The sequence below is a fragment of the Equus caballus genome, chromosome 21 (genome assembly GCF_041296265.1).
Source record: "Equus caballus isolate H_3958 breed thoroughbred chromosome 21, TB-T2T, whole genome shotgun sequence".
NCBI lineage: Eukaryota > Metazoa > Chordata > Mammalia > Perissodactyla > Equidae > Equus > Equus caballus.
The window spans coordinates 10,979,618-11,005,515 of record NC_091704.1 but is presented as its reverse complement, the minus strand read 5'-3'; the positions used below and the strand labels follow the sequence as shown (position 1 = coordinate 11,005,515).

General features: G+C 40.4%; 1 protein-coding gene across 12 annotated transcripts in view; it reads right to left on the bottom strand.

Annotated features, from left to right (window-relative positions):
* Positions 1–20,905, bottom strand: part of LOC138919876 (disks large-associated protein 5-like) — a 31,180-nt gene extending 10,275 nt beyond the window's left edge. For 4 of the 12 annotated variants that reach the window (XR_011430422.1, XM_070246475.1, XM_070246476.1 and 1 more), the window contains exons 1-9: positions 20,801–20,904; positions 18,779–18,991; positions 15,474–15,651; positions 11,807–12,120; positions 10,477–10,554; positions 8,518–8,789; positions 7,666–7,781; positions 7,122–7,245; positions 3,907–4,064 (exon numbers count right to left, since the gene is read on the bottom strand). Coding sequence is in view for 11 of the 12 variants with exons in the window: in XM_070246475.1 (XP_070102576.1) it covers positions 3,907–4,064; positions 7,122–7,164 (201 nt within the window). In the remaining variant the exon portion in view is untranslated. Of the gene's footprint in view, positions 1–3,906; positions 4,068–4,814; positions 4,930–7,121; positions 7,246–7,665; positions 7,782–8,517; positions 8,790–10,476; positions 10,555–11,806; positions 12,121–15,473; positions 15,652–15,951; positions 16,883–18,778; positions 18,992–20,800 lie in introns of those variants that run through there. The other 8 variants (XM_070246470.1, XM_070246474.1, XM_070246472.1 and 5 more) reach the window with 7 other exon arrangements.
* Positions 20,906–25,898: the final 4,993 nt, after the last annotated feature.

Sequence of the window (25,898 nt, the reverse complement as noted above, 5' to 3'; positions counted from 1 at the left end):
TCTATTTTGTATGTGGGTCACCGCCACAGCATGGCTTGATGAATGGTGTAGGTCCATGCCTGGAATCAGAACCCGCAAACCCTGGGCCAATGAAGTGGAGTGTGCCAAATTTAACCACTATACCACTAGGCTTACCCTGACACAATCTCATTTTAAAGGATTCAAATAATATACATACTAGGAGGATGGGAATATATGATCCCCATCCTTCTGGTATTTCCAATCTCCTCCAAGTGGTAACCACTGTCAACAGTTGGGTAAATATGCTTTGAGTCTCCGTACTATGCATTTATACAAATAGGTACTCTCAATCTCCCTCTCTCTAAAAAGTTAAATGTCAAAAAGACTCAGGATTACACTTATGACTAATTGATTTTTAACAAAAGTGCCAATGCAATTCAATGAGGAAAGGATAGTTTTTTTCAACAAACAGTACTGGGAAAAGTGGATATCTGCAAGAAAAAACATGAATTTGGCCTCTTTCCTACACCATACACAAAAATGAACTCCAGAGCCAGCCCTGGTCAAAGTTCGGTATGCTCTGCTTTGGCAGCTCAGGTTCGGTTCCCAGGTGTGGAACCACACCACTTGCCTAGTAGTAGCCATGCTGTGGTGGCAGCTCACACAGAAGAACTAGTAGGTCTTACAACTAGAATATACAATTATGTACCGGGGCTTTGGGGAGGAGAAAAAAAAAGAGAGGAAGACTGGCAACAGGTTTGCTCAGGGCAAACCTTTCCTAGCAAAATTAATTGATCACAACTTAATTTTGTAAAAAAATGAATTCCAAATGGGCACAGACCTAAGTGAAAGAGATAAAACTTTCAGAAGAAAATATAAGATAAAATCTTTGTGACCTATGGTTAGGCAAAAAGAGTTCTTGGAAATAATGCCAAAATCACAACATTAAAAAAAATTGATAAACTGAACTTCATCAAAATTAAAAACATCTGCATTTCAAAAGATACCACTAAGAAAACTAAAGAACAAGCCACACACTGGGAGGAAATATTTGCAAATATTTCTGATAAAGGACTTGTATCCAGAATATACAAAGAATACTTACAACTCAATAATAAAAAGACAAACCCAATTAAAAATGGGCAAAAAGATTTGAATAGATATTTCACTGAAGAAGACATAGGAATGTCTAATAAGCACATGAAAAGATGATGATCATCATTACTCATTAGGGAAACATGAATCAAATCTACAATAAGATAGTTCAAACCCCACAGGATGGCTCTACTGAGAGAGACAGGAGCAAGCACTGGTGAGGATGTGGAGCAACAGGAGCTCTCACACACCCCTGTTGGGCACATGAAAGGGTGTAATCACTTTGGAAAGCAGTTTGGCAGTTTCTTAAAAAGTTAAACACAAATCTACCACATGATCCAGCCATATCTTCCCAAGCGAAAGAAAACATGCCCATATGAAGATTTGTAAGTGAATATTCATAGATTATTCGTAATTGTGAAATAGTGGAAACAGCCTATATGTCCATCAACTGGAGAATAAAGAGTGATGTCTCCATGAACTGCTACTCAGCCGTGAAAGGAGCAAAGTACAGGCACGCCCTGCAACACGGAGGAACCACAGAGACACCACGCCGAGGGAAAGAAGCCACATACAAAAGACCACATATTGGGTGATTCTACTGAGAATGAAACCTTCAGAAAAGGCAAATCTACAGAGACAGTAAGGAGACTCGTGGTTGCTTGGGACTGGGAGTGGCAGTGGGAACTGACTGAAAACAGGCAAGAGGCATCTTTCTGTGGTGATGAAAATGTTCTAAGTTTGGATTGCAGCGATGGTTGCACAACTCTGTAAATTTACTAAACATCATTGACTTTTACACTTAGAATGGGCACATTTTATAATACGTAGATTATTTATTCTCAGTACAGCTCTTCAAAATAAATAAAAGCCCCAGGAGCCAATTTGAAGAGGCTCCCACTGGCCAAAGCTGGGAAATGAGCATCACTAAGGATAATGACTGTAAACGATGCCAACACAAATACTTTTAAATCCATAAAATAATTATGATACTAAGAAAGACAAAATTATTTGGTCACCATTGAAGGATGCTAGTGAACCAACTCATTATTATGTCAACTGGTCATAAAGTAATGCTGACATTATTCTGACTCCATAAACACTATTCACTTCTGTGCCATATAATTACCAGGATATTGTGCTTCTTCACATTTTTCTCTAGACTTCATCATTGCTTTGCTTTTTGTTTGCTTAGTTTTTTAATGTATCTATCATCAATTTGCCTCTAAACTCGGCACAGTGTGTATAAATCCCCTCTTAATACAACTAGAAAAGCGAACCAATCGGGTATTCTATTCCGTTCAGCCTGAGAGACAGCATCTTGCCGAGCCCCAGCCTCCTGCTCCAGTCTGAACGGCTGCTTCCTAAGCCCGCTGCCCACCCTCTTACTCACCTCAGCCACAATTCCCTTAGACTTTTTGGGGATCTGTCCCAGCTCCTTCCCCTTTCTTGGCTTACTCCCTCATTTTTGTGAGGGCCGTTTTCAATTTCCTGAGAAAGGGTGCATGGGAGGTAAAGTTTCAGACTGTGTGTGTCTGAAGCATGCCTTTCCACCCTCAAGCGTGACTGGCTGGGTATACAACGCCAGGCTGAGTGCTCTTTGCCCTGAGAAGTTTGAGGCCATTGTTCTCCCAGCTTTCGATGTCGATGTTGAGAAATCTAGGGCTATTCTGATTTTTGACCCTTTGGATGAAACTTGTTTTGCTCTCTGGAAGTTTCTAGATGTCTCTCCTCATCCCAAGAGTTGTACAATTATATTTCATTGTGCATTGGTGTGCGTCTACTCTGACTCACAGTGCTAGGCACTCAATGGGCTCCTTCAATCTGGAATTCAGGTCCTCCACTTCTCGAAAAATGTCAAACTATTTCATTGATCATTTCCTCTCCGCTATTTTTTCTGTTCTCTTTTTCTGGAATTCCTATTATTTGGATATTATACTTCCTAGACTGGTCCCCTTAATATTCTTATCTAGTCTCTCCTATTTTCTCTCTCTTTTTGCTCTAATTTATGGGAGATCTCAGCTTCATATTCCATCTTTCTAGTGAATCTTACATTTCTGCTCTTATAGTTTTTAACTTCAAAGAGCTCTTGTTGTCGTTCTCTGAATGTTCTTTTTTTCATAGCTGTTCTTATTTGGCAGAAAAAATGCCTGGTCTCTTTGAGCATATTAACACTTGCTTTTAAAGTTCCTTCTCCTGGATCAGCCCACGGCCTCATCCAGACAGCTTCCTTCCTGTGCTGCTGCGGCCCCTTCTTCCAGGTTTCGGGCTGTCTGCAAATGTCTCACAGTTCTTGGCCACTGGTTCTTGAAATAGTATTTTATATGCTTATTTCTAAAATAAGCTCAAAAAGCCAGAAAGTGTCATCTCCTCCCAACCTTCACTGATCTTCCTAGTAACTGCCTCTATCAGCACTTTCTACACCAGATTGGAATGACGTGCTATGTCTGACTCTGATAAAACTATAAACTCCTCTGGGGTAGAGAATGTGCCTTATTTGTCAGCTCCTCGTCCAATGCCTGGCACACAGCAGGGACAATAACTGCTGGATGGACCCAGCTACTGAAGACTCGTCCTCATTTTCTCACATGTGGAATAATCACAGACTAGGCAACAGCTGAATAGAATCTCAATTTCCAACCCTGATAGAAATTATCCTGACAGTATGCGGGAGGAGGGGACAGCAGCCATAAAATTTAGACAGTGCTTTACAGTTTGTAAAGGGACTAATATCTCATTTAATACTACAGATACCTAAGCAGCCTCTACTACTCCCATTTTACTACTGTTGCCTCACTTCCAAAAACATGCTACTCGAAAGTTAATCCATTCCAAATCCTGACCACAAACCTGAAAGCTGGCCATGTCCCAGAATCCATCCAGGTCTGCACAGGTGGTATCCTTTTCGCTTTGTTTGTATTCCAAGTTGTCCACCAGTTCTTCAAACTGTTTGAATATTTCTGCCTTAAGGAGCCTTTTTTGACCAGCTGCGAGGGGAATGAGATCTTCTGCTAAGGGAAAGATGAGATTTTCAAAAGCGAGAGAACAAAACAGGACCTTGATCGCAAGTCAGCCAGCTGATAGGACGACCTCACCCCAAATATCCTGGGGCTTCCAGAATCAAACTCTTACCTTAAAGCAAAACAAAAAAACATCGACTACAAAACTTTGTCATACAAATACTGAGCATTAACTGTCTGCTGCTGTTCCCACTAAAACGTAGCAATATTCATGCTCATATATGTTGCTACATAGTAAACAGCATTCTGCTCACCTTGTACTTTATAAGAATTCAACCTCAAACAACTCACTGTACATCAGCATCTAAGGACTTCACACGGCACACAAGTGATTTTTTCTAAAAAGCTTCTCCAAATAAGATTAAGGAAATATCAGAAAATTTGTTCCATATTTATTTAGGTCATTTTCATTCAGAAAATATTTTGCATAATTAAACAATACTACATATAGATGTCACTCAAAAAGTCATAAAAAAAATCTAATAATAAAATAGGCAAACGTTTAACTCCCAGGAATGATGGCTAACATTCTAATTACTTACACCTTATAAGTCATCTACCATTTTAGCACAGAGATACTAGTGAACATATGTTGAGATATCAAAATTCTTGCTATTTTGAATAACAAAACTATAAAGTTCAGCAACACTAGATTTTTGTTTCAGGTAAATGTAAACATATTAAAATAAACAATGCGGAGCCAGCCTGGTGGCCAAGTGGTTGGGTCCATGCACTCACCTTGAGCGGCCCAGGGTTCGCTGGTTCAGATCCTGGACACGGACCTACACACCGCTCATCAGGCCATGCTGTGGTGGCATCCCACACAGAAGAACTAGAATGACCTACAACTAGGATATACAGCTATATGTCGGGGCTTTGGGGAGAGGGAAAAAAAGGAGGAAGACTGGCAACAGATGTTAGCTCAGGGCCGATCTTCCTAAATACATACATAAATAAAATAAAATAAACAAAGCTAAGACAAAAAACATAAATGTTCCCTCCCCTTTATTTGGAATATATGCTTCAAGCTTCCTTTCCCACTCAAGGCAGTCGGTCAGTATTAATTCCTCTCTTTCATATTGGAGAATCTTTCTAAAATTATCACATATGTTTCAGTTTTACAAATGTTTCTCAAACTAATATCTAAGTATTAGCAATATGACACTTGTACAATAGTAATTTTCCAGAGCTGATGCTTATTTTATGAACTGTGATATATTAAAATCCATAAATACAAGTTGATATCCTATATATGTCCATCTTTCTACACCTAAAACTTATGTGGATGGTTAACGCCAAGAGCCACTCTCCAAGCTAATATTTCTAGTTCTTTCTGTTCTTATTTATCACAGATGAAACAGAAAGAACCAGACATGCCTGAGTTCTGTCTTTGGTTCTGGTATTGCCCATGGAACTAAGACCAACCCAACTCCCCAGAGTAAGTTGAAGCTAAACCCTGTAAGTCTGGAATTACAGTGTTAGGGCCTCACAGATTCTAATCAGTAGGTTTTGCTTGTCCAAGCGCAGTAGTTCTCAACACAGGTCAATTTTGCCCCCCAGGGGACATCTGGCAGTGTCTAGAGCACCTTTGTCACAAACCAGAGGAGTGCTACTGGTCTGGGATGTTACACAACATCCTGCGATGCAGAGGACGGCCCCACAACAACAATTATCCAATCTGAGTGTCAGTAGTGCCAGGCGAGAAACCCCGGCCCAAGATAAATTGAATCTGTCTCTTTATAAAAAGCATCTTAGCAGGAGAAACTGAGGATAGTTTTTTTCTTAGAAGAAAAATTTAGCTGTTTATATCTAATGAGAACTTAATTAATGAGAGAGGAGACTTGGCTTAGATCCGACATTATTTAGTTGGGTAAATTGTTTATTATCTCAATGTCTCAGTCCAACAACACAGTGGACTAGCTCATCTTTAAAATCCCTTACAATCATAAAACCTTATGTTCTACAAACAACTGAAGTGGCTCTGAAATATACTCATTCAGGATAGAACAAATGAGTATTAAAACTATAGGAAGGTAATATTTCTCCTCTATTTGATTGTCAAAGACCAAAGAAGTGGTTAGGACTGCATTGGAAAAGGTGTGAGAATTTTCTTGCTACATGCACTAAAGGACATAGTATGTCATCATTTCCTGTGTGATGTGGAGTGTTGGGGCCTTTCTCCAGATGCAGTCCTCTGATCTGTGACCAAGGCATTTAGGTGACATGGCATTTAGGTTCCCAAACAGGAACTCTAATTTTCAGTCTTCATAGTTGGAGAAACATAATCCTATTTCATGATTTAGTGGGCCAAGGAGCCTCCAATCATCTCCCTCTATCCTTCTTTTACAAAATAAACATTAACTTAGTTTCTTTGTTTGAGAAAAAGAAAAGGTATGATAAAATAGGAACTCCCATATTTTGCTGAGGGAATGTAAATTGAGGTCTTTATTTATTTGCACAGGAGAGGATTGAAAAGCATCCAAGCTTGTTCTTTGCAGGCTTGACAGTAATACTACCAGACTGAACTCAATGGAAACAACCAGAATAGGGGCCTACTAAGTAAATCGTGGTGTATCCATACAATTGGATACTATGCGGCCATTAAAACACACAAAAAAACAGCATGAGAAAGTTCTTAAGGTACTAAAATGGAATATCTCCTCCATTTAACATTAAATGAAAAGAGAATAGTATACTTCTGCTTACATTTAAAAAATGTTTATCTACATATGCATTATGTATCTCTGGAAAAATTCACAAGAAATGAGTAACACTTGCCTCTGTGGAAGGTTCGAACTGTAGGGTTGGGAGCACAGTTGGAAAAAGGGTTTCTCACTTGTACCTCTTTCTATCTTTTAAGTTAGGAACCACAAGAATGTACTAGCCATTGAAAAAAATTTAATTTAAAAGATAAATAAAAATCACTCAATGTCAGTTTCCTCCTAATTCATCTACGTATTATATTAAGGTTCAAATAGTTTAATTTTGGTTTTAAATGTCTAGACATTAATACAAAATGCTTACACTGGGAACAAATGCACAGACCTGAAATGCAGCACATGTCGCTGCTGAGATGTCTGATCCTCATCTATTTCAAGTGTTGGGACTTCTTTTATTGGAAAGCAATGTAAATTTTCAGTAGTAGTTTCATTTTTATTTAAGACACGATCTATAGATTAAAGAAAACATTACATATACATTTCAAAGCAGCAACTCCTATGACATCCCCCACAAGACAAATTCCTTAAATCCTTCAATTTTTTCAACCTTGAAATTGAAATTTTTAAATAAATTTAAAATTTAAATAAAATTTTATTTCTGCTTCAATGATTTCATTCATCAGATCTCCTTTTACAGTGTCGCTCAACGTTCTTCATCTCTTCAAATTTACATTTCGGTCCCCCTCTCAGTCTGCAGTCCTCATTCCAGCTCTGTCTCCAGATAGCCCTCCCCATGCTTTTCCATTTCTTCTGACCCTGAGATCACACCCTGAGCTACATGGTGAGACATATGGTGAAAAGGGCTCGAAATGATCTCTGATAAATCATAACCCAGAGAAACAAGTAAAAAATTCATGAAAATACCATACCTGTGCTCTCAACTGTCAGAGAACTCAAAGGACGTCGTAATTCATCGGAATCTTAATGTACTGAAGTTTTACTTTTGCGTGCCAACATTTCTTTTGTTACTTCTGGAGCCTCATCACTAAACAAGAGCAAAAATACACTTCATGAAACATGAACCCCATATATCTCATTGAAGGATTTCAAAATTATGTTGTTTTTTAAAAACATGGGATAAAATAGAAATATGTTTGTTTTTTAAAACTTGTCTAATCTGGAGGGGAAAACCGTAAACACCTCCAGTGGGAAGGCCCGTCTCTGCTCCCTGCGATGAGATCCACAGATGCGAAGACCTCTCAACTGGACATACACACTTAGGAGTCTCAGATGCCGCAGAGCAGTTCCCAGTCAACCTGCCGCCAGCCGGCCTTTGGAAAGCAACCTTGCCATTTCTTTTAAAGATTCAAACTGATTTTTTCTCCCCACTTTACAGGTTAATCATTTTGTCTTTTGAGATAGCTTTTATAAAGTAATACTCAGTAAAAAAAAGACAAACAAAAAAATCCAAACCATGTCTGAACTACAGTATAGCAATTTCTTCTTTCTAAAAATTTATTTCTAAGTGTTACAATTAAGTCACTTCTTAAAAGCAAAAAAAAACCAAATTGAATCATGAAAATAATAATGCACAGAAAATATCAAACCTGTCAAATACATTATTGTAGCTTTCTGAAAAATTTTTTGGAAAGGTCAAATTTTCATGATTTATAATGAACATAGTTTACTAACTAAATGACTTAAAAAGCACAGGCCAAATCTAAGAAAGGCATTCGTCATGCATCTCAGCAAGGAATTCATTAATAACATCTCATTCTTACACTTCTGTTTTTAAAGAGATGCAGCTGTAACTGGCTGTCAAAGTAGCGGTACTTGTTGGAGTCCTAGGTGTTACGTCACAACTCTTCAGACCATCTGGCGGCCGAAACAGAAAATCTACTGGTGCGAAGGATGGCCTCCCTTTCATTTTTGCAGGATTTGTCTTACGTAACGTTTCCACTTTTGATAAGACTCCATCTGTATCCCTTCCGTTTGTCACACTGATTTGTGATTCCAAAGTATTTACTTCACTATCAACTTTAAAAGAAACGACCTGGATGTGAATAAACAGAACAGAGTGAGAGTCTCTCTTCTGGGGATATATTCCCCCAATGTTTGAGGCCCGAAAATGTGAAAGTTAAGAGATATGTCCCACGTACATAATTTAAGAAACAAAAACAAATACAATTAAATGTTTACATGGAGTCAGAAGACCAGCTACATAAACCATTGCTATGGTCCAGAAAGAGGGAGAACCAATCCATATTTAAAAAACTATATAATAGGTTTTAGGTATTACCAAAAATTAAAATATGTGAAAACTAAGGTGGAAAAATTCACTCACCTAACAAATACATATCTTTTTACTTAAATTATGTTGATAATTACAAAGGTTTGAGAATCAGAAATCCAATGTTTATTGGATTACTACTATTGTCAAGGACAAAATCCTTTTTTTAATAACTTTGGATTATTATAAATAACTTCATCATATGAGCAAAACCATTTTTCAATGTGACACAGTAAGATTAACCATATAAAATGTGAAGCGTATTTTCTTTTTCAAGTCAATTTGTTATTTGGTATTTTTTTACTGCAATATAATTGGCATACAACATTACATTAGTTTCAGGTATACAACATAATGATTCAATATTTGTATATTGTGCAATGATCACCCCAGTAAGTTTAGTTAACATCCATCACCATGCACAGTTACGAATTTTGTTTTCTTGTGATGAGAACTTTTAAGATCTACTCTTAGCAACTTTCAAATATACAACATTATTAACTGTAGTCACCATGCAGTACATTACATTCTCTACTTACTTATTTTATAACTGGGAGTTTGTACCTTTCGACCACCTTTGCCAATTTAACCCACCCATTTCAACAGAATTTTTAGAGGTTTCTACGTCTCTGAGTTTTAATGAGATATGAATTGAAAGCAGAGTATTTCTACTCGGACGAGAGTTTAAGGGTAACACTGTCCCTGAGGCCTGTGTGGCTGCAAAGGTAGACACTAGTGATAATCCTTAAGGAGAAAACCAACCTTGAGGGAGGAGTGTGAGGTCCAGCTGCTCGCCTGTGAAGATCACCCTGTACTGCCTTCCTTGGAGGATCGATGTCTGATTTTTGGTAAGAATCTAGCCAGGTTTCTTACGCTTTGGCATAACTTTTTTTTTTTTTTTTTAAGGCTAAGGAATTGTAGCATGGATTATAAATTAAGGGACTGGGTCCTTGAAATGGTGGCTCTTTTTGAAGACTCTACCAGGCACTACGCTAGATGCTGTCAGAAACGTCAGGTGATTTAATTCTTGAAACTACTCTATGTAGATATTACATGTTACAGCTGGGAGAACAAACTCATAACTTCCCCAAGATTATATAGCCAATTGGAAGTGAGACAATAGGCAAACTCAGGCCTAGCTGAATCCAGAGTCAACGCATTTCACCCACTGCACCCGTCTCCTAGCCGATGCTCACATAAAGGTTTCCGTCAGCTGTGTTTTTATTTTCTCTCTTCTGTTAACCAAACTACACATTCTCTACCTATAAGGTTTTGAAGATGAGACACCTCATAAACCCTAACAGTAAACCCTCTTGATGCTTCCTTGTGCTTCAAGAGGTTTTCACACACGTGGAGGTTACCCTCTTGAAGCAGTTCTGTAAGCTTAGTTTCAGCTTCATGAAAATCGCAATGAGATTTTCCAAATGTCTAGACATAAACAGATACTTACACTCTACCTTGCCTGGTTCTTCTTCGATCTTTTCGGCACGCCTTCCTTGATTGGGTACTTTTCTTTCTGTTTCATTATCTAAAATAAAAATGACATAACAGATCCATTTTGACTAGATAGAAAATTCTGCATTAAAAGTACTAGGTAAGGAGCCGGTCCAGTGGCATAGCAGCTGAGTTCATACACTCCACTTCGGTGGCCCAGGGTTTGCTGGTTCAGATCCTGGGCATGGACCTCTGCACTGCTTATCAAGCCATGCTGTGGCAGGTGTCCCACATATAAACTAGAGGAAGATGGGCACAGATGTTATCTCAAGGCCAATCCTCCTCAAAAAAATAAAAACGTCCTAGGTAATTTGGGAAAGACAAAAAGGCAACAATACGAATCTATGCCTTATAGGATTTTATGATTAAAAGTCATTTTAAAATATCCTATTTAAAAACGATAAAAACAGATATAACTTCCTGCCAAGTATAGGATATCTGTTTTCAAAACAAAAGGTGCTAATGTATTTTACCTTTTGCCTCTGACTATCAAATGCATATTTATTATAGAAAATCAGGAAAAGAAAAGCATAAAAACAATGCAAAAAAAAAAATCACCCCAGAGGGGCAGGCCCCGCTGCGCAGCAGGTAAGTTCACACTGCTGCTTTGGCAGCCCAGGCATTCAGATCCCGGTGAGGACCTACCCACTGCTTGTCAAAACCATGCTGTGGCGGGTGTCCCACATATAAAGCAGAGGAAGATGGGCACGGATGTTAGCTCTGAGCCACTCTTCCTCAGCAAGAAAGAAGAGGATTAGCAGCAGATGTTAGCTCAGGGCTAATCTTCCTCAAAAAATAAACAAATAAAAATCACTCAAGATGACATTATTCAGAAATCATCACTGCTGACACTTCAGGGTATGCTTTTTCAGTTTTTTCCTATGTTCACATATTCACATACATATTTTAGAATTGTGATCACACTGTTCAGAATTTGACCTGTTTTCTTTGCCCACTTAATATATCCTGAACCATGTCATGAAGTGTCTTTCACAGGATCGTTCTTAAACGGTACACTGTATTCCACCAAACAAATGGGCTGTAATTTACTGGGGCCATTAATCTTCACTTTGTGGCGCTGCCCACCGATGCACATACTCCACCGCTTGAGCGCCCACTGTGTGCTAACTGGATGGTGGGGCACTGAACCTGTCTTCGGGACCTGGAATCTCCCGTTTCCTCCTCGCCTCCTCAAAGACGTACACGATGACTTTAAAAACTGAACACGAAAAACCTCAGGGACCAGAGCATTCTACTTCAGCCACTGATGAAGGAACAGTTCTCACCACGCGCCGCTCGCGTGGCCGGCGCAGCGGAGGCTGCTCCCGCGGAGGCTGCACTGGCGGCGCCTGCCCCCGAGGTCTGCTTCGCTCTTTGAGTCATCGACCGAGTGGTTCTCACGCACGTGGGCATTGCAGGCTGCCCTGCTGCGGGAACTACGAAATTAAATGCTTTCGGCAATTACTCAAGCATTGTTGCGGCAACATCAGAGCTTATAATAATTGCTAACACCCCTACCTTTTTTCTCGTTGGACACTTTCTTTTCAGAAGTTTGTCTTTGACCAGATCATGTTGCTTGAACATCACTCCTATTAATGATCTATTTAAAAGATTAGGTGGTACGTGATTTAATTGCTTAATGAATCAAATTACCACATTTTCAATCCGTATTTTGACCCCTCATCTGAAATCTGACTATTGTAAAGGACCCAGCAAAAAATCCACCACCCCAAATAAGATGAGATGAAAAAAGTTTTCCATTATATAGATTTCCTTACAAGCTTTTTGTAGAATCCTAGAATTTTGAAAATGCTAATAGCCTAAGCTATTCAAAATAGCTGACTATAATCTTCTGAGAGTCCTTAAACATACCAGCATGTTTTCGCTTCAAAACTTTTGAATTTTGTCTGGAAAAATCTTCTCCTGGATAGAAAACTCTTCCCACAGTGCACTCTCCAACTTCCTTGGAGACTTCATTCAAAATGCCACTGTCTCAGCGAGGCCCCATCAGAAGCTCACCCTGTACCAGCTTCAATACTCCCCATCTGCCTTCTCTTTTTTTTTTATTTCCCACATAATACTAATGACCATCACATACTATATATTTTTCTTTTCATTGCCTATCTCAGATGTAAGCTCCATGAAAACAGGGAAGGTTGCTTTATTCATTACTATATCCTAGAGACTAGAGGAACATGGTAGTGACTCAATTTATTAAATACATGAAACAGAGCCTTCTCACCTGATAAAGAGACATGCTATTTACCTCCTTGCCCACTTCACTTTATTTTAGTAATCGTCCTATTAACTTTGTTCATAATGGTGTTCTGAAGACCCATAAGTTTATCCCCCACCCTACGTGCTTTATATCCCTATCTGCATTTTATAATGACATGGATGCATAATAGAGCCCAGTAAACAAACAGAGTGACACACAGAGTTGGTATAGATCTCATAAGGGATGTTTGGCAATGAATATTTCAAGTGAGTACTTCCTTAGCATCTAGCCAAAACTGCTCTATGTCACCATACCAATAACAGGGAGTTTGGTACTGTTAACTCTAGGAAAATAATCACTCTGATTGAAGCTGATAATAGATTTAAAATGAATTTACTTACTCTGAGAAAAGGAGCATGATTCATCATTTTAGTAACAATTATCTCCTATCAACTACACCCTAGTCAGCTCCATTTGGGCTTTGGCCTTTGACCTGGCAATCCATACAAGATGGAACAGCATTAAAACAATCAAAAGAAGATAAAGTTAAAAAAAGGAACTGCCATAATTTACTTCCATGTCTCATTACAAAATAAAGTTTCCATTTTAAAGTTAAATTTTACCCATAGCCATCTAACCCTTATTCATTTATGGCAAAAAGATACTTGCCAAAAAGATACTTGCTAACTTAAATTACTCTCTTTTCTGGTTCTGGTTTGATTTAAATTATGCTTAAAAGCCTCAAAACGTACTCATATTTCTCAGTGAGCACAAAGGAGAAATTTCATACTATGTTTTCCAGGTATTAGAATCCTTGTTAATATGATGAACTGGAAATATTTGGAAGGGGTCGATGAAGAGACTAGAGTATTAAGATCTCTTCTCTCCTGTTTATGAAAAGATACTGCACAGCTTACTTTCTTAGCTTTGACAGTTTGCCTTCAAATCCAATGATTATGCACTTCTCCTCTGTCCTTAAGAAAATGGAGACCTGATCAGAAAGCAAGGAAGAAATCCAGCAAGAGAAGGATTGATTAAAAGTGATAAGATATTTATCAACTCTAAAATTCCTGAAGAAGCACAACCAGACTTCTCCTCTAGATTAGGAGCCACTTGCTTCTCCAAATCTCAGGGAAGATCTAGTGCTGAAGAAACGAGGCACAAAGTAAACAATATTCAGCGATGGCTATTGTCTAAGTAGAATAAAAAACTACTGGTGAATCGTGTTATTTAACACAACAATGTGTGTCTTTTTCCCCCCTACATATAACACTTTGTAAATAGCTGTTTACAGTTTAGACCAATGACTGGTGCCTTACATACTCTTGAGAAGCCAGATTAAATTCAGCCCCTTCCAAGAGGTCTTCTCTGATGTTCCTCCAAACAGAAACAATCTCGCCCTCCTCGAACACATACACACCATATTTTTCTGTATCTTTCCACCTTGAGCTACATTCTACTACTTTTGGTCACTTCCATGTTATCCTAAGGTCACACGCAGAGTAATCAAAGGTCTCTCAAATAAATCAATGACATTCCTGAAGCAAACAAAAACAGGCGATATCTTGAGCTTTTATGTTATTCACTTCTTATTTAAATCAGGAATGAATACACAGCCAACAAGAGACTACCTTGAAAAGAGCAAATCACCAGTGACTACCTAATTTACAAATCCAGCTGCCTGTGTTCAAACTTCATCCCTCTTGACTCATGGATCATTCTCTTCTTTAGATCACCCCTCCTCCAGCTTCTGTCCTGTTTTAGCTCTCCTGCCAATCTGACCTATCACTGGTACCTGACTTCTGCCCACTTGAAGGTGCTCTCTAGACCTCACTCTTTCACAATGTGTATATCTTTACTGGAGTGGTCTCATTTAGCCCTAGAGCTTAAACCCCCATCCATACTCCCAATATCATATCCTAAATCCACCACTCAGCATGGATCTCCGTCCTGATTTTCAAATTTTTATTCCCAACTGCCTGTTATCCAGATGGCCCAAATGAGCTTTAAAAAAAGCAGAAAAAGCATTATCAATATGCACCCACTTAGGCATATTCCTTTTCCTGCCTTCCACACCTCTTTTAGCGGCAGCACAATTTATATGGTTGCTCAAACTAATTTATCTTCAGAATCATCTTATCTCCGACTCTTCAATTTCCTTCACCCCTCACCATCTGCTTGGTCCCCGTCAATTTCTCTCCTGAGATGTCTCACACCTGTTTCTTCCTTTAAGCCCACTGCCCCAGTCCCCTTATCCTGTCTCACCTACTCTATCACGACAGTCTCACTACAGTCTTCCTACCTATAAGTTCTTCCCCTTCCAGACTACGATCTTCCAGGCAAGGGTAATCTTCCTGAATTATTAATCTGATCATGGTACAAGCTCATGTATAAGCCTCTCTTGACTCTGCGCATCCGACAGGATGGACGCCAAATCCTTCACCCGGCCTTCCCCGTCCAGCCCGGCTCTGACTGCTTTGCTAGTTTTATCCCGTGTCAACCTACCTATGGCTGCACCGAGAGACCTGATCTTTATCTTCTGAACTATTAGTATGTCCTTTCCGGCTCCTGCCAACTAGCTAAGTGAATAAAGGGACTACAGGGAAAGGGTTATTTTAGTCATTTAAACTCTCAAAGAATCGCTTCTTGGCCTCTTGGCTAAGATCAAGTATAATCTCTTAAAGAAAAGTCTGGTTAAGAACTATTCCTGAATATCAATATGATACTAAATTTACCTTTTTTGGTTGGTGTGCTGGTATTGATGAAAGAAAAATAGGCTTATTGGGTCAATAAACACCCACTATAAACGGTTGTCGCTGAGGTTTCTCTCTTAATTTTTTTAGTCGCTTTTCCTCTAGGTATTTCCGGAGCATTTGTCTTCGTTGATCACTTAGAAGAGAGACTTCGCTGATCCTAAGCAGGGGGGAAAATAGCATATAAAATGTTCCAATAAAAAGTTATCCAAATGTCTAATATGCCATTGTCTAACTTCAACAGCTGCTAAGCAATACTTTCAGTAACTTCGTATTGATTCCTTAGCACGCTAACCACACAAGTCATTTCAACCCCTATTCTTTTAAAGTTTCTCTTCCTTTTGCCTTCTCTTGTTCACATATTAACAGCTTGTCATGTACTAGGCATGCATTACTTCACTTTTAAATTAATTAACTTCTATGATCACCCACCTCCAAGCTGACCTCCAACAATTCTCACCTCCTGGTAGTCACGCCCTTGTGTTGTCCCCTCCACACAGAATAGGGCTGAGCTGTGTCACCAAGAAAAGTGTGGGAATGATGGAGTGTGGCTTCCAAGACTGTATCATTAAAGACAGTGCAGCTTGGCCCTGCTCTCTCTCAGATCACTTGCGCTGGGGAAGTCAGTGGCCATGTGGAGCCTTAAGGAGACTCAAGCAGCCCTATGGAGACGCCACATGATGAAGAACTAAGGCCTCCTGCCAAAAGCCAGCATCCACTTGCCAGTCATGTGAGTGAGTCATCTTGGAAACGGCTCCTCCAGCCTCAGTCAAGCTTCAGAGGCATCCCTGGATGACACCTTGACTGCAACCTGCAGAACCACCCGGCTGAGCAGCACCCAAATTCCTGACCCACAAAAATTGTGTGAAATAATAAATGCTTGTTGTTTTAAACCATTAAGTTTTGGGGTAACTAACACAATTTTTCCTTTGAGATTAAGGCTAGTTGTCAGATTCCTTACCTCTCACCTATGATTCTCAACTCAGGTTTCTACTATGTATTCTCATGTTTATTTAAACTTGTTTAAAAAATATGAGCAGCTACTATGTACCAGACATTTTTAGGAAGTAAGAATAAGAGAATTTCTGCCCCTGAAGGGCTCACAGTATCATGGGGGAGATGAGCACAGTTTCAATTTGGTTTAGCATGGATTGAAGACTACGAGAATGCACAATTGAGAATCAGTATAAACCTGTCTGGGGAGGTCAGGAAAGGCTTGTCAGAAGAGTGAATACCAGAGAAGGGTTCTGAAGAATGAGAGTGCGTTTGCCCACTGGGTGAGGGTTTAAAATAATCCAGGGAGATGACTGCACAACTCAGTAAATTTACTTAAAAAAGGGCATTTACTTAAATGGGTGAATTTTATGGTATGCAAATTCTACCTGAATAAAGTTGTTTAACAGAAATAATCCAGGCAAAGAACAGAAGATGCGAAAGCTCAGATGATGAAGTGGTTAATCATCGATGAAACCCCTATATCCTCAACTCCCCTGAAGTTCCCGTTCCCTTCATCTCTCGATTTAACCGAAACCTGGCTCTCCCCTGAAGACAACCTCCCCATATTGTCCTCTCAAGTGGTTTACTGATTTCTTCTCCCAAAAAGGTCATATCACTGGGCCTGAAGTGGGCCAGGGGGGTGATCCCTCATTGCTGTTTCTCAATTATTTCTTCCTCTTCAGTAGAACAGCCCAGCTTTATATTTCACGTCATCAGACCATACTAGACAGTACCCTGACTTGCCATCTATAGATGGCAGGTTCTTCTCTCAGTATTTTACAATTTAGTAAATGGCCACTCCATTTTTTTAGTTGCTCAGGCCAAAACCCTTAGAACCAACCTGACTTTTCTTTATCAACCTACATCCACTCCATTAGGAAATCCTATTGGTTCAAACTTCAAAATATATCCAGAATGAAACCACCCAGGGTTGCCGTTCCCACTGTGGTCAACCATGAGCTAAATTATTGCAGTTGTCCCCCAGCTGGTCTCCTGGAGGCCATGCTGGTCACCCTACCATCCATAAGTGATGCTTTAAAACATAAAGCAGATTATAAACACACTAATCCAATAATGGCTTCTCATGTCACTCAGAGTAAAGCTCGTCTCCCCATAAAGAAGGCCCTCGGGGCTCTACGGACACTGTCCCCCTTGTTCATTCTTCTCTAGCCACGCTCACCTACTTGCTTCTCTGGAACATGCCAGGCCTACTGCCACCTCTAGACTTTCGCAAATGGAAAATGAAGGCTATTTTAACAGCATACTGACAGAGTTAGACTTTCCTTTGAGAGATTTTGGTCAAGGAACGGAGTATTTGAGAGGGCTAGAGAAGACGCAAGGAGTGATATAGGCAGCAATATCACCTTCTCAGACAAAAAATGTCTAGCTCTTCCTTTAAAGGTCACCCTATATCATTCTATGGCCCAGTTTTTGTTTCCTCCCAACTCCTAAGACACGTTATTCCTCACTTTCTCCCCCTCAACTACCAACCCATTTCCTTTGACCTTCAAACAGGCACCGATCACGTCATCTCAAAAACAAAAACAACCCTACAACACTTTTGTCCAATTCTTTTCTCTCATTTTCCTTTAGAATCACAAAAGTGACAAATCTGGAAGAAATATTTTAGCCCAAGCCTCTCTTTTGCAGAATCAATTAAGCTTGAATATGTTCAATATGTTGTACATGCTGCATATTTCACTGGTCCTGGAAAATGACAAAATTGAAGCAGTGAACATTTAAACAACTGGACACCTCATTTATCTAGAAAACTTCTATTTTAATGTCCCTTATCAATTCATCTTGTCAACACTTATCTTATTCAAACTCCAGAAGTCAGAACTTTATTATCCATACTGCCATATAGGAATCCTAAAGCATTACAATACTCCACAAGTGAATGGAACTTTCACAGCCTTTACCTTAAATAGACAGTATTTAGTTGTAGAAAATACCAAGTTATTTAGAATGGGATTTCAAAACTCCATTCTTCTGGTAAGGTTTTTTTTTTTTTTTTTTTGATGTGGAAGATTGCCCCTGAGGTAACATCTGTTGCCAAATCTTCCTCTATTTTGTTTGCTGGATGCTGCCACAGGCTTGATGAGCAGTATGTATGTAGGTCCATGCCCAGGATCCGAACCCACAAACCCCGGGCTGCAGAAGCAGAGTATGTGAACCTAACCACCACACCACCCAGCTGGACCCTGATCAAGGATTTTTTAACCTCAGATATTAAACCAACTTTTTTCCCCTCTTCAAAGCAGTTAAAACTACAATAGCCCTTTACTTACTTTGCCTCACACGCATCTCTTCTGGAATAGGCTCTTGAGATGCCTCCTCCAATTCAAGATTTCTACCTTCCAACGTTGGAGTGTCATTTTCATTCATATTTATCATATCTGCCTGCTTTCTGAGAGAGAAATCTCTCCTCAGCAATTTTAGCTCTAATCATCTCAATATTTAAATCCTTTCTCAGTTGACAGGCAAAATGTGATGCAGCCATCCTGCCAGGCAAAAGAAAGGTAGACAACTTATATAGATTTTCATATTATTTAAAAAATTAAGATTCCAGTTCACCTCCTGCCCCAACTCAGAGCATTCTGACATAAAAATTTTTCAGTACAAAATGCAATAAATATGTGACACTGCAAAGTGGGAAGAAAGTTAGCAAAAGATAGTACAGTCTATTTTGGGGTTCTACATAGGGCCTTGCTTGACAGATGAAGTGAAGCCCAGGAAGCTATGGGCCATGACACAAACAAGAGGCTCTAGGCTCACCGCACAGCATTACAAAGTGACAAGAGTGAAGGAAAGGAGAGGATAGGGAGAGTAAGCAAAGGACAGTATACAGAATCGTTTCCTAACCTTTCCCTGTGATGAAGGCAGGCAGCCTGGCATTTTTTCTCAAGCCACAAAACAAAACAAACCAAACACACGAGATGCCTATTAGACAGACAGGGATGATAAGCAGGCAGTTGGATATACAAGATTGAGCAAAAGATGGGTTTTTAGAAGAATTACCATGGTCACACAGAAGGATAGCCATACAGTTTGCCATTTGAGGGCATAATGAAATTATTTTCGGCCATGTAAGAAATCACATTGTTTAGCTGGCACATACTCTTTTCTTAGAAAGATTCTTGAGAACGTGTTCAAGCCAAACAAGGGAGAAGGACAAGAAACAGGATGCCATGTGTTCCAGGAAATCCTTCATTCAAATGAGGAAAAGAAAAAGAATAAAGGAAAGTGGAAAGTCTAAGGGAGTCACCCATGCAGCTGGTATAGAAAACAACCAAGCCCAACGGGAGAAAGATGACTGATTCTCCAGAAGTGTTGCTGGCTCAAAAGAAAAAAAAAAGAAAGAAAAAGGGGACGGTCTGCCAATAGGAAGATAAAAAAGTTCTAAGCAAACTAGACTCTCCAACAACAAGAACAACTGAGACAGTCCACTAGAAAACTCCAAAGAAAAATCTGCACAAGAAATGCAACCCATTAAAATGTTACGATCAACAGAGTATACAAAAAATGAGAATTCTTCTGACTTGGATGCTAATAACACTCTCCTGTAAGAGCCCAGGGGAAGTGACAAAGGACTCTACTTTTCAGTAAGCATGCTCCTCTACTATTTGACTTCCCACCTCCTGGAAGTATTAATGTGCTAAATGTTAAAGAAACAATAAACCATTAGTTACTTTAAAATACAGCATAGCACTATACACCACAAAGAGAGACAGCCTGCATGCAAAAGCTTGAGTTAATAGCAAAGGCGTGTTTAATTGTCACCTAAACCCGAACAGGTGGTTAGTATCATCGCTGTTACACAGGTTAGGGAGAGAACTGCCCGCGCTAGCACAGCCAACAGGCGCTGGAGCTGGGATCTCAAGCCCCGCAGCCTGGCTCTTCACATCACTACATCCAAGTTCCCCTCTTGGCTGAGTGGAGTTTCTTCCAGCTTGAAAGTCTAGAATGCCTTCATCTTGCTTGCCTAGAGGTTCCCAACCAGGGCGGTTTTAGATGTCGCCGGCTCTGGGAGCAGCTAATGGAATTGAAGGTCGGGGCCAAGGATGCTAAGCATCGTCCCGCCCCAGAGGCCAATCACGGCCCAGTGGTGAAACGCTGACTGCTACATAGATTATGGCAACAAATATTTACTCTTCTGGAGGACGGAGGCATCGGCTGCGGGAAGGACAGGTAACTGGTCCTAGAGGAGCCTCCCCCGAGAGGAGTCCAGCTCGCCGCCGCCCACCTCAGACCCTTCCAGACCTTCTAGGAGGAGGCGAGCCAGCGCCCTTCCTCCAGCTCCCAGCACCCACCTCCCTGAGGCAGCCTGTAGCGTGAAACCTCAGTCAAACCCAAAGGAAAGAAACGCTCCGTATCTGGAGAGCCGCCGCTGCCGCCGCCTCGGAGCAGCGCCGCCTACACCTGAGCCGCCCAGAATCCGAACTTCCCACACCCAGCCTCTGATTGGAGGGCCTTTGAGCAACCCCGCGGGGAAAGGGGCCCGCCCCTTCTTTTTTTGACGAGGCTTGCGATTTCGTCCGTCCCTGCGCTATTCGAATTGATTGAAAGGTGAACGGACTGTTCAAAGGATGGGCGCGTCCGACGCGATTATGGCTGAGGATCGGGGACGGGGCGCTGGTGAGGCGGTGCGGTCCGTAAACCGCCTGGAGCTCCAGGGCCCCAGCATCCGAGGAAAGGTGAAAGCGCTCCTCGGAGCAGAAGGGACTCAGTGTTTGCAGGGCTTTTAATGTCCTTGTTTAGTCACACAAATCCAGCACAACTTATTGGAAGGTTTTCTTCACTTAATATTTTTTAAAAAGGGTTTACTACCCCAGAATTCTCCTTACATCGCTTAGCGTTACTTTCCAACATCGCCAGGCTTTTTTTTTTTCATCCGGTTTTTATTGAGGTAAAATTTAAATACCGTGGAAAGGATTGATCTTTTAGTGTGCGATTTCATGAGTTTTGCTAAACGTAAACAGCTGTGTAAGCACCACCCAATCGGAAAACAGCATTTCCATCACTGAGAGTTCCCTCATCCCCTTTCCAGGCGCCCACTGTTAGGCAGCCAACCTCTGCTCTGATTTCCATCACCACACACATAAAGGGGGTAGTCCTCTCCCAGGTGGCCCTTCTTTCTCTAACCATGCTTTCCAGATCCATCCCTACTGTTGCGTGATCAGGAGTTGGTTTTTATTGCTGAAAGGCATTCCATCGAATACTTTGTCTATCCATTCACCCATTGCTGGACATCTGGATTATTTCCATTTTTGGCTATTATGAATAAAGTTGTGTGGAAATTAATAAATAGAAACCTCACTAAATTGGAGTCTTGGGATCCAGAGGCGGAGCTTTCACACCCTACCTCCTAGCAGAGCCCAACAGGAAGAAGACAGACTTCTTCTTGACCATGAAGCTCAGCCAATGAGAGACTATCACAACTCAGCTAGTGAAACGCTGCTACACCTCTGGACTCCTTGTTTACAATGGCCCTCCCAACTTCCTCTTCCGCCCAGAATAGAGTTTCTCCTCCATGCTGCTAGCGACTTGCACCTGGCTCGCCGTGGTTTCAGACTTTGAATTGCAATTCTTTCTTGGTTCCCCGTAAACCCATTTTTGCCGGAGAAACAACTGGCTGTCTGTTTAAGGTCAACAGTTGCTATAAACATTCTTGTACAAGTCTTTTTTGTGGGCATGTTTTATTTCTCTTGGGGAAATATAGATGTGGTATTTCTGGGTCATTCTGGGTATGCTTAACCTTATAGGAAATTGCCAAGCAGTTTTCCAAAAGAAAGCTGGCACATTGTTAGGAATGCAGAGGGTCATGGTGCAATGATATAAGATTCTATTCACCAAGCTAGAGCAATTTGAAACATGTATGGATCTAATAAAATAGGCTCACAATTGATGAAGCAAAAATTTACAGAACTACAGAGAAAAAATTGATGAATCTGCTATTATCGTGAGTGATTCAACATACCTCTCTCAGCGCTGATTGACCAAACAGACACAATTCAGCAATGATATAAAGACGAGTCAACAAAAGAATTAAGCAACTTGACCAAATGAACCCTGACCCATGACAGAGACAATCCAGAGCTGATCCCTGCTTCCTGGGTCCCTCCCCAGAATCACCCAGCAGGGCCCACAACCTGAGGTGAGCCCCTCCCAGGTCACTGTGCCCAGACTCCCCAGGGTTCCCCTGGGAGGCCTCATGTTCTCCCTTGCAGCAGCAAGTAAATAAACCAAACTTTGCTTAACTGCAACTTGTGATACCAAACCTCTTAATCTCAAATTCGCGTGTCTGATGTACAGTAAGCCGAACACAGAGACATGCATGCCTGGAGGCAGAGAAAGATTTATTCAAATTGGCCAAAACAAGGGGGAGGAAAACAGGTTCTCTCAAAACCACCTTCACAAGAGAGGAAGGTGGGGGATTTCATAAGCTAAGGGGGTTGGCAGGAGGAGTTTCAAAGAAACAAAGGGGAAATCCGTGATGTTCCTTTCGCTCCAGATAAGCCCTTGGGCAATTTGACTTCTGGGTATCAAGGGCAGCTGGGGGCTGTTTATCTGGTGATTGTAACTTCATTGAAGGCATTCTTGGGGCTGCACTGGTGGTGTGGCAGTTAGGTTCATATGCTCCACTTCAGCAGCCCCGGGTTCATGGGTTCAGGTCATGAGCACGGACCTGTATGCCACTCATCAAGCCATGCTGTGGCGGTGCCCCATATACAAAATAGAGGAAGACTGGCACAGATGTTAGCTCAGGGACAATCTTCCTCACCAAAATAATAATAATAAAATTAAAAGTAACAACAATGAAGGCATTCTTTTTCTTCTGCAAAATAAGCTTATAAATCCTTGTTACCCTTGAGTCACCACTCAAGTTAAACAAAAAAAGCAGCAAATTGACAAGATTAATTTCCTTTCACCTACATCTGTGTTTGGAACAAGGTCAAAAGAATCGAATGTTTACAGTAACCCTCAGGTACCCAGCTTCAGGTGTTCTTGGTGGTCTCCATCTGATGGGCTTTATCTGTAGACATCTTGAGATGGAATCTTGAAATCTTGAAATTGGATTACCAAATAGGAGCAAGAGAAATCATTATTGATTCAAGAAAAATTTATAATGTAGAGCGGAGATTAGTTTTAGAGTCTGACCACCTAGGGCTCTAGTTCTGGAGCTGCTCAATTTCTGTTCTCAGACTTCATTGATGTGAGTCATATCAACACCTACTTCATAAGTGATATGAGATTTTCACATATTGTGTATATGGGGTAGCCATTCTGGTTCAAAACTGATTTGGCTTGAACTAAGGAAGCTTGACTTACTGCCTATCAAACACACATTGTACATCTGCTTTAACTGTTAAAGAATGCATTCTCTTACAAGAATGCATACGTCCCCTCCTACAATGCCAGTCTCAGCCAGTATCCAGTGTCAGTAATTCCCTATTAGTAACACCCATATCAGCACTCTGAAGATAACTTCCCTTTCCTGGACATCAGGGTCAGGTTGACCTGCTAATTTTTAACTGAATACCTCTTTGAAACTTTGATGAGTATGTATCCTGGGCATGTTTAAGGTATGTTCTTTGTTCTAAAAAGCTATAAAACTGTACTGAAAACCATGCTTCTCTGGAACATTTTCTTCCTTTGTGGAAACTGCCTTCCCAGGTTATAATCCTCAACTTGGCTCAAGTAAAACTCAGCTTATCTCTCTAACCTATAGACTGGTTATGGGTTATTTTGCGTAGACATAAGGTTGTTGTGAGAATGAAATGAAATATCCTACCTAAAGATCATAGCATAGCAGCTGGAATACAGTAAGGACTTCAAAACCTGGTAGTTACTGTGAGCTGACCACAAAAGGGAAAAGTTAGAATGAGGCTCAAATCCTGCGGGCGCCCCTGTGTACTCCACCAGCCCCGTTCCTGGCAAGGCAGGGAGCAGGGCTTGGGTGGAGAACCAGACTTCATTACTTAATGAATCTATTTGCCTGTAACAGTTAAAGCTGAAAGGAAGATAATGGGGCTCTAAATTCTCCACTGGAATTAAAGGAGGAAAGAATTACAATTAAAGGATTCTCCATTTCAAAAACCTGTTCTGTTTTCCCCAGTTTTAAAGATGCTCTCTAGAGCCAGCCTGATGTCCTAGCACTTCAAGTTCAGCGTGCTCCACTTCAGCAGCCTGGGTTCAGTTCCCGGGCACAGAACCAGACGACTCATTTGTCAGTAGCCATGCTATGGTGCTGGCACACTTAGAAGAACCAGAAGAACTTACAACTATACACAACTATGTACTGGGGACTTTGGGAGGAAAAAACGAAGAAAAAATGAGGAAGATTGGCAACAGACGCTAGCTTAGGGCAAATCTTCCCCTGCATAAATAAATAAATAAATAAATAAATAAAGATGCTCTCACTTTGTGTGTCTAATAAACTTTTAAGGCCTAATGGCTACAGAGTCCATGTAAACCAAGCCTTGGATTAGCAGGGGCCCGAGATGAGTACAGGATAGTGGCAAAGAGTGTGGGCTTTGACTTGGGTTTTAATCTCTACCCTGCCACTGTTTTAAATCCAAAGGTTGAAGGCCATATATGGCCTTGGGCAAGAGGCATAATCCTTCATAAACCTCAGTTTGATAACAATCTCTTCTCCATGGAGTTTTAAGATAAATTGTATTACAGTACCTGGCAAATAATAGATTTTCAATAAATGGTACTTTAAAATACTAATAATGACAACAACAGTAATAACAATATCCCTGGATCTACCATTAGAAATTATGAGCATTTTTAGGTAAAGTATTGAGACATCAAGTGCAAGAGGTATTGCTATAAAAAATTAGTAAGAATGATAAAATTTAACATTAGTTGGCCACAAGTATAAACTGGTGGAGTCTTTCTAGAAAACAAATATAGAACTGTTTCCCAATCAGTCTTACATGTCTAAAGGATGAATAGGGTCTCACTTAATCCAGAACACTGTCAGCCATTGCTCTGAATCAGCATTTTCCCCCTTAAGTGTCCATTTGGAGACTTAAAGAAAGTAGAACTCATTCAAACTTTTCTTTCTTCATCCACTTATTGCTGCTTTCTTCCAGCAATAAGTAAAAGCTGTTGATGATTCTTCCCTCAGTAACTGTCTGAGAAAACATAGCAGAAATACAATAAATATGTTGATTGGCATTTTTATTATGTAGATGTTTTATATAAGGTGACAAATATTTTTCTTTTATGGTGCTTTAGAACTCATGAAATATGATTCAAAACACTTTAAAAAAATCTCTGTAAAATTTAAGCACACATCTCCAAAATCACCTCTGAAAATGTATAAATACAGAGTTGACAGACTGCAATTATTTACAAGTCACACACACATATTGACAAAGCCTGGGAGGAGCTGGGTGA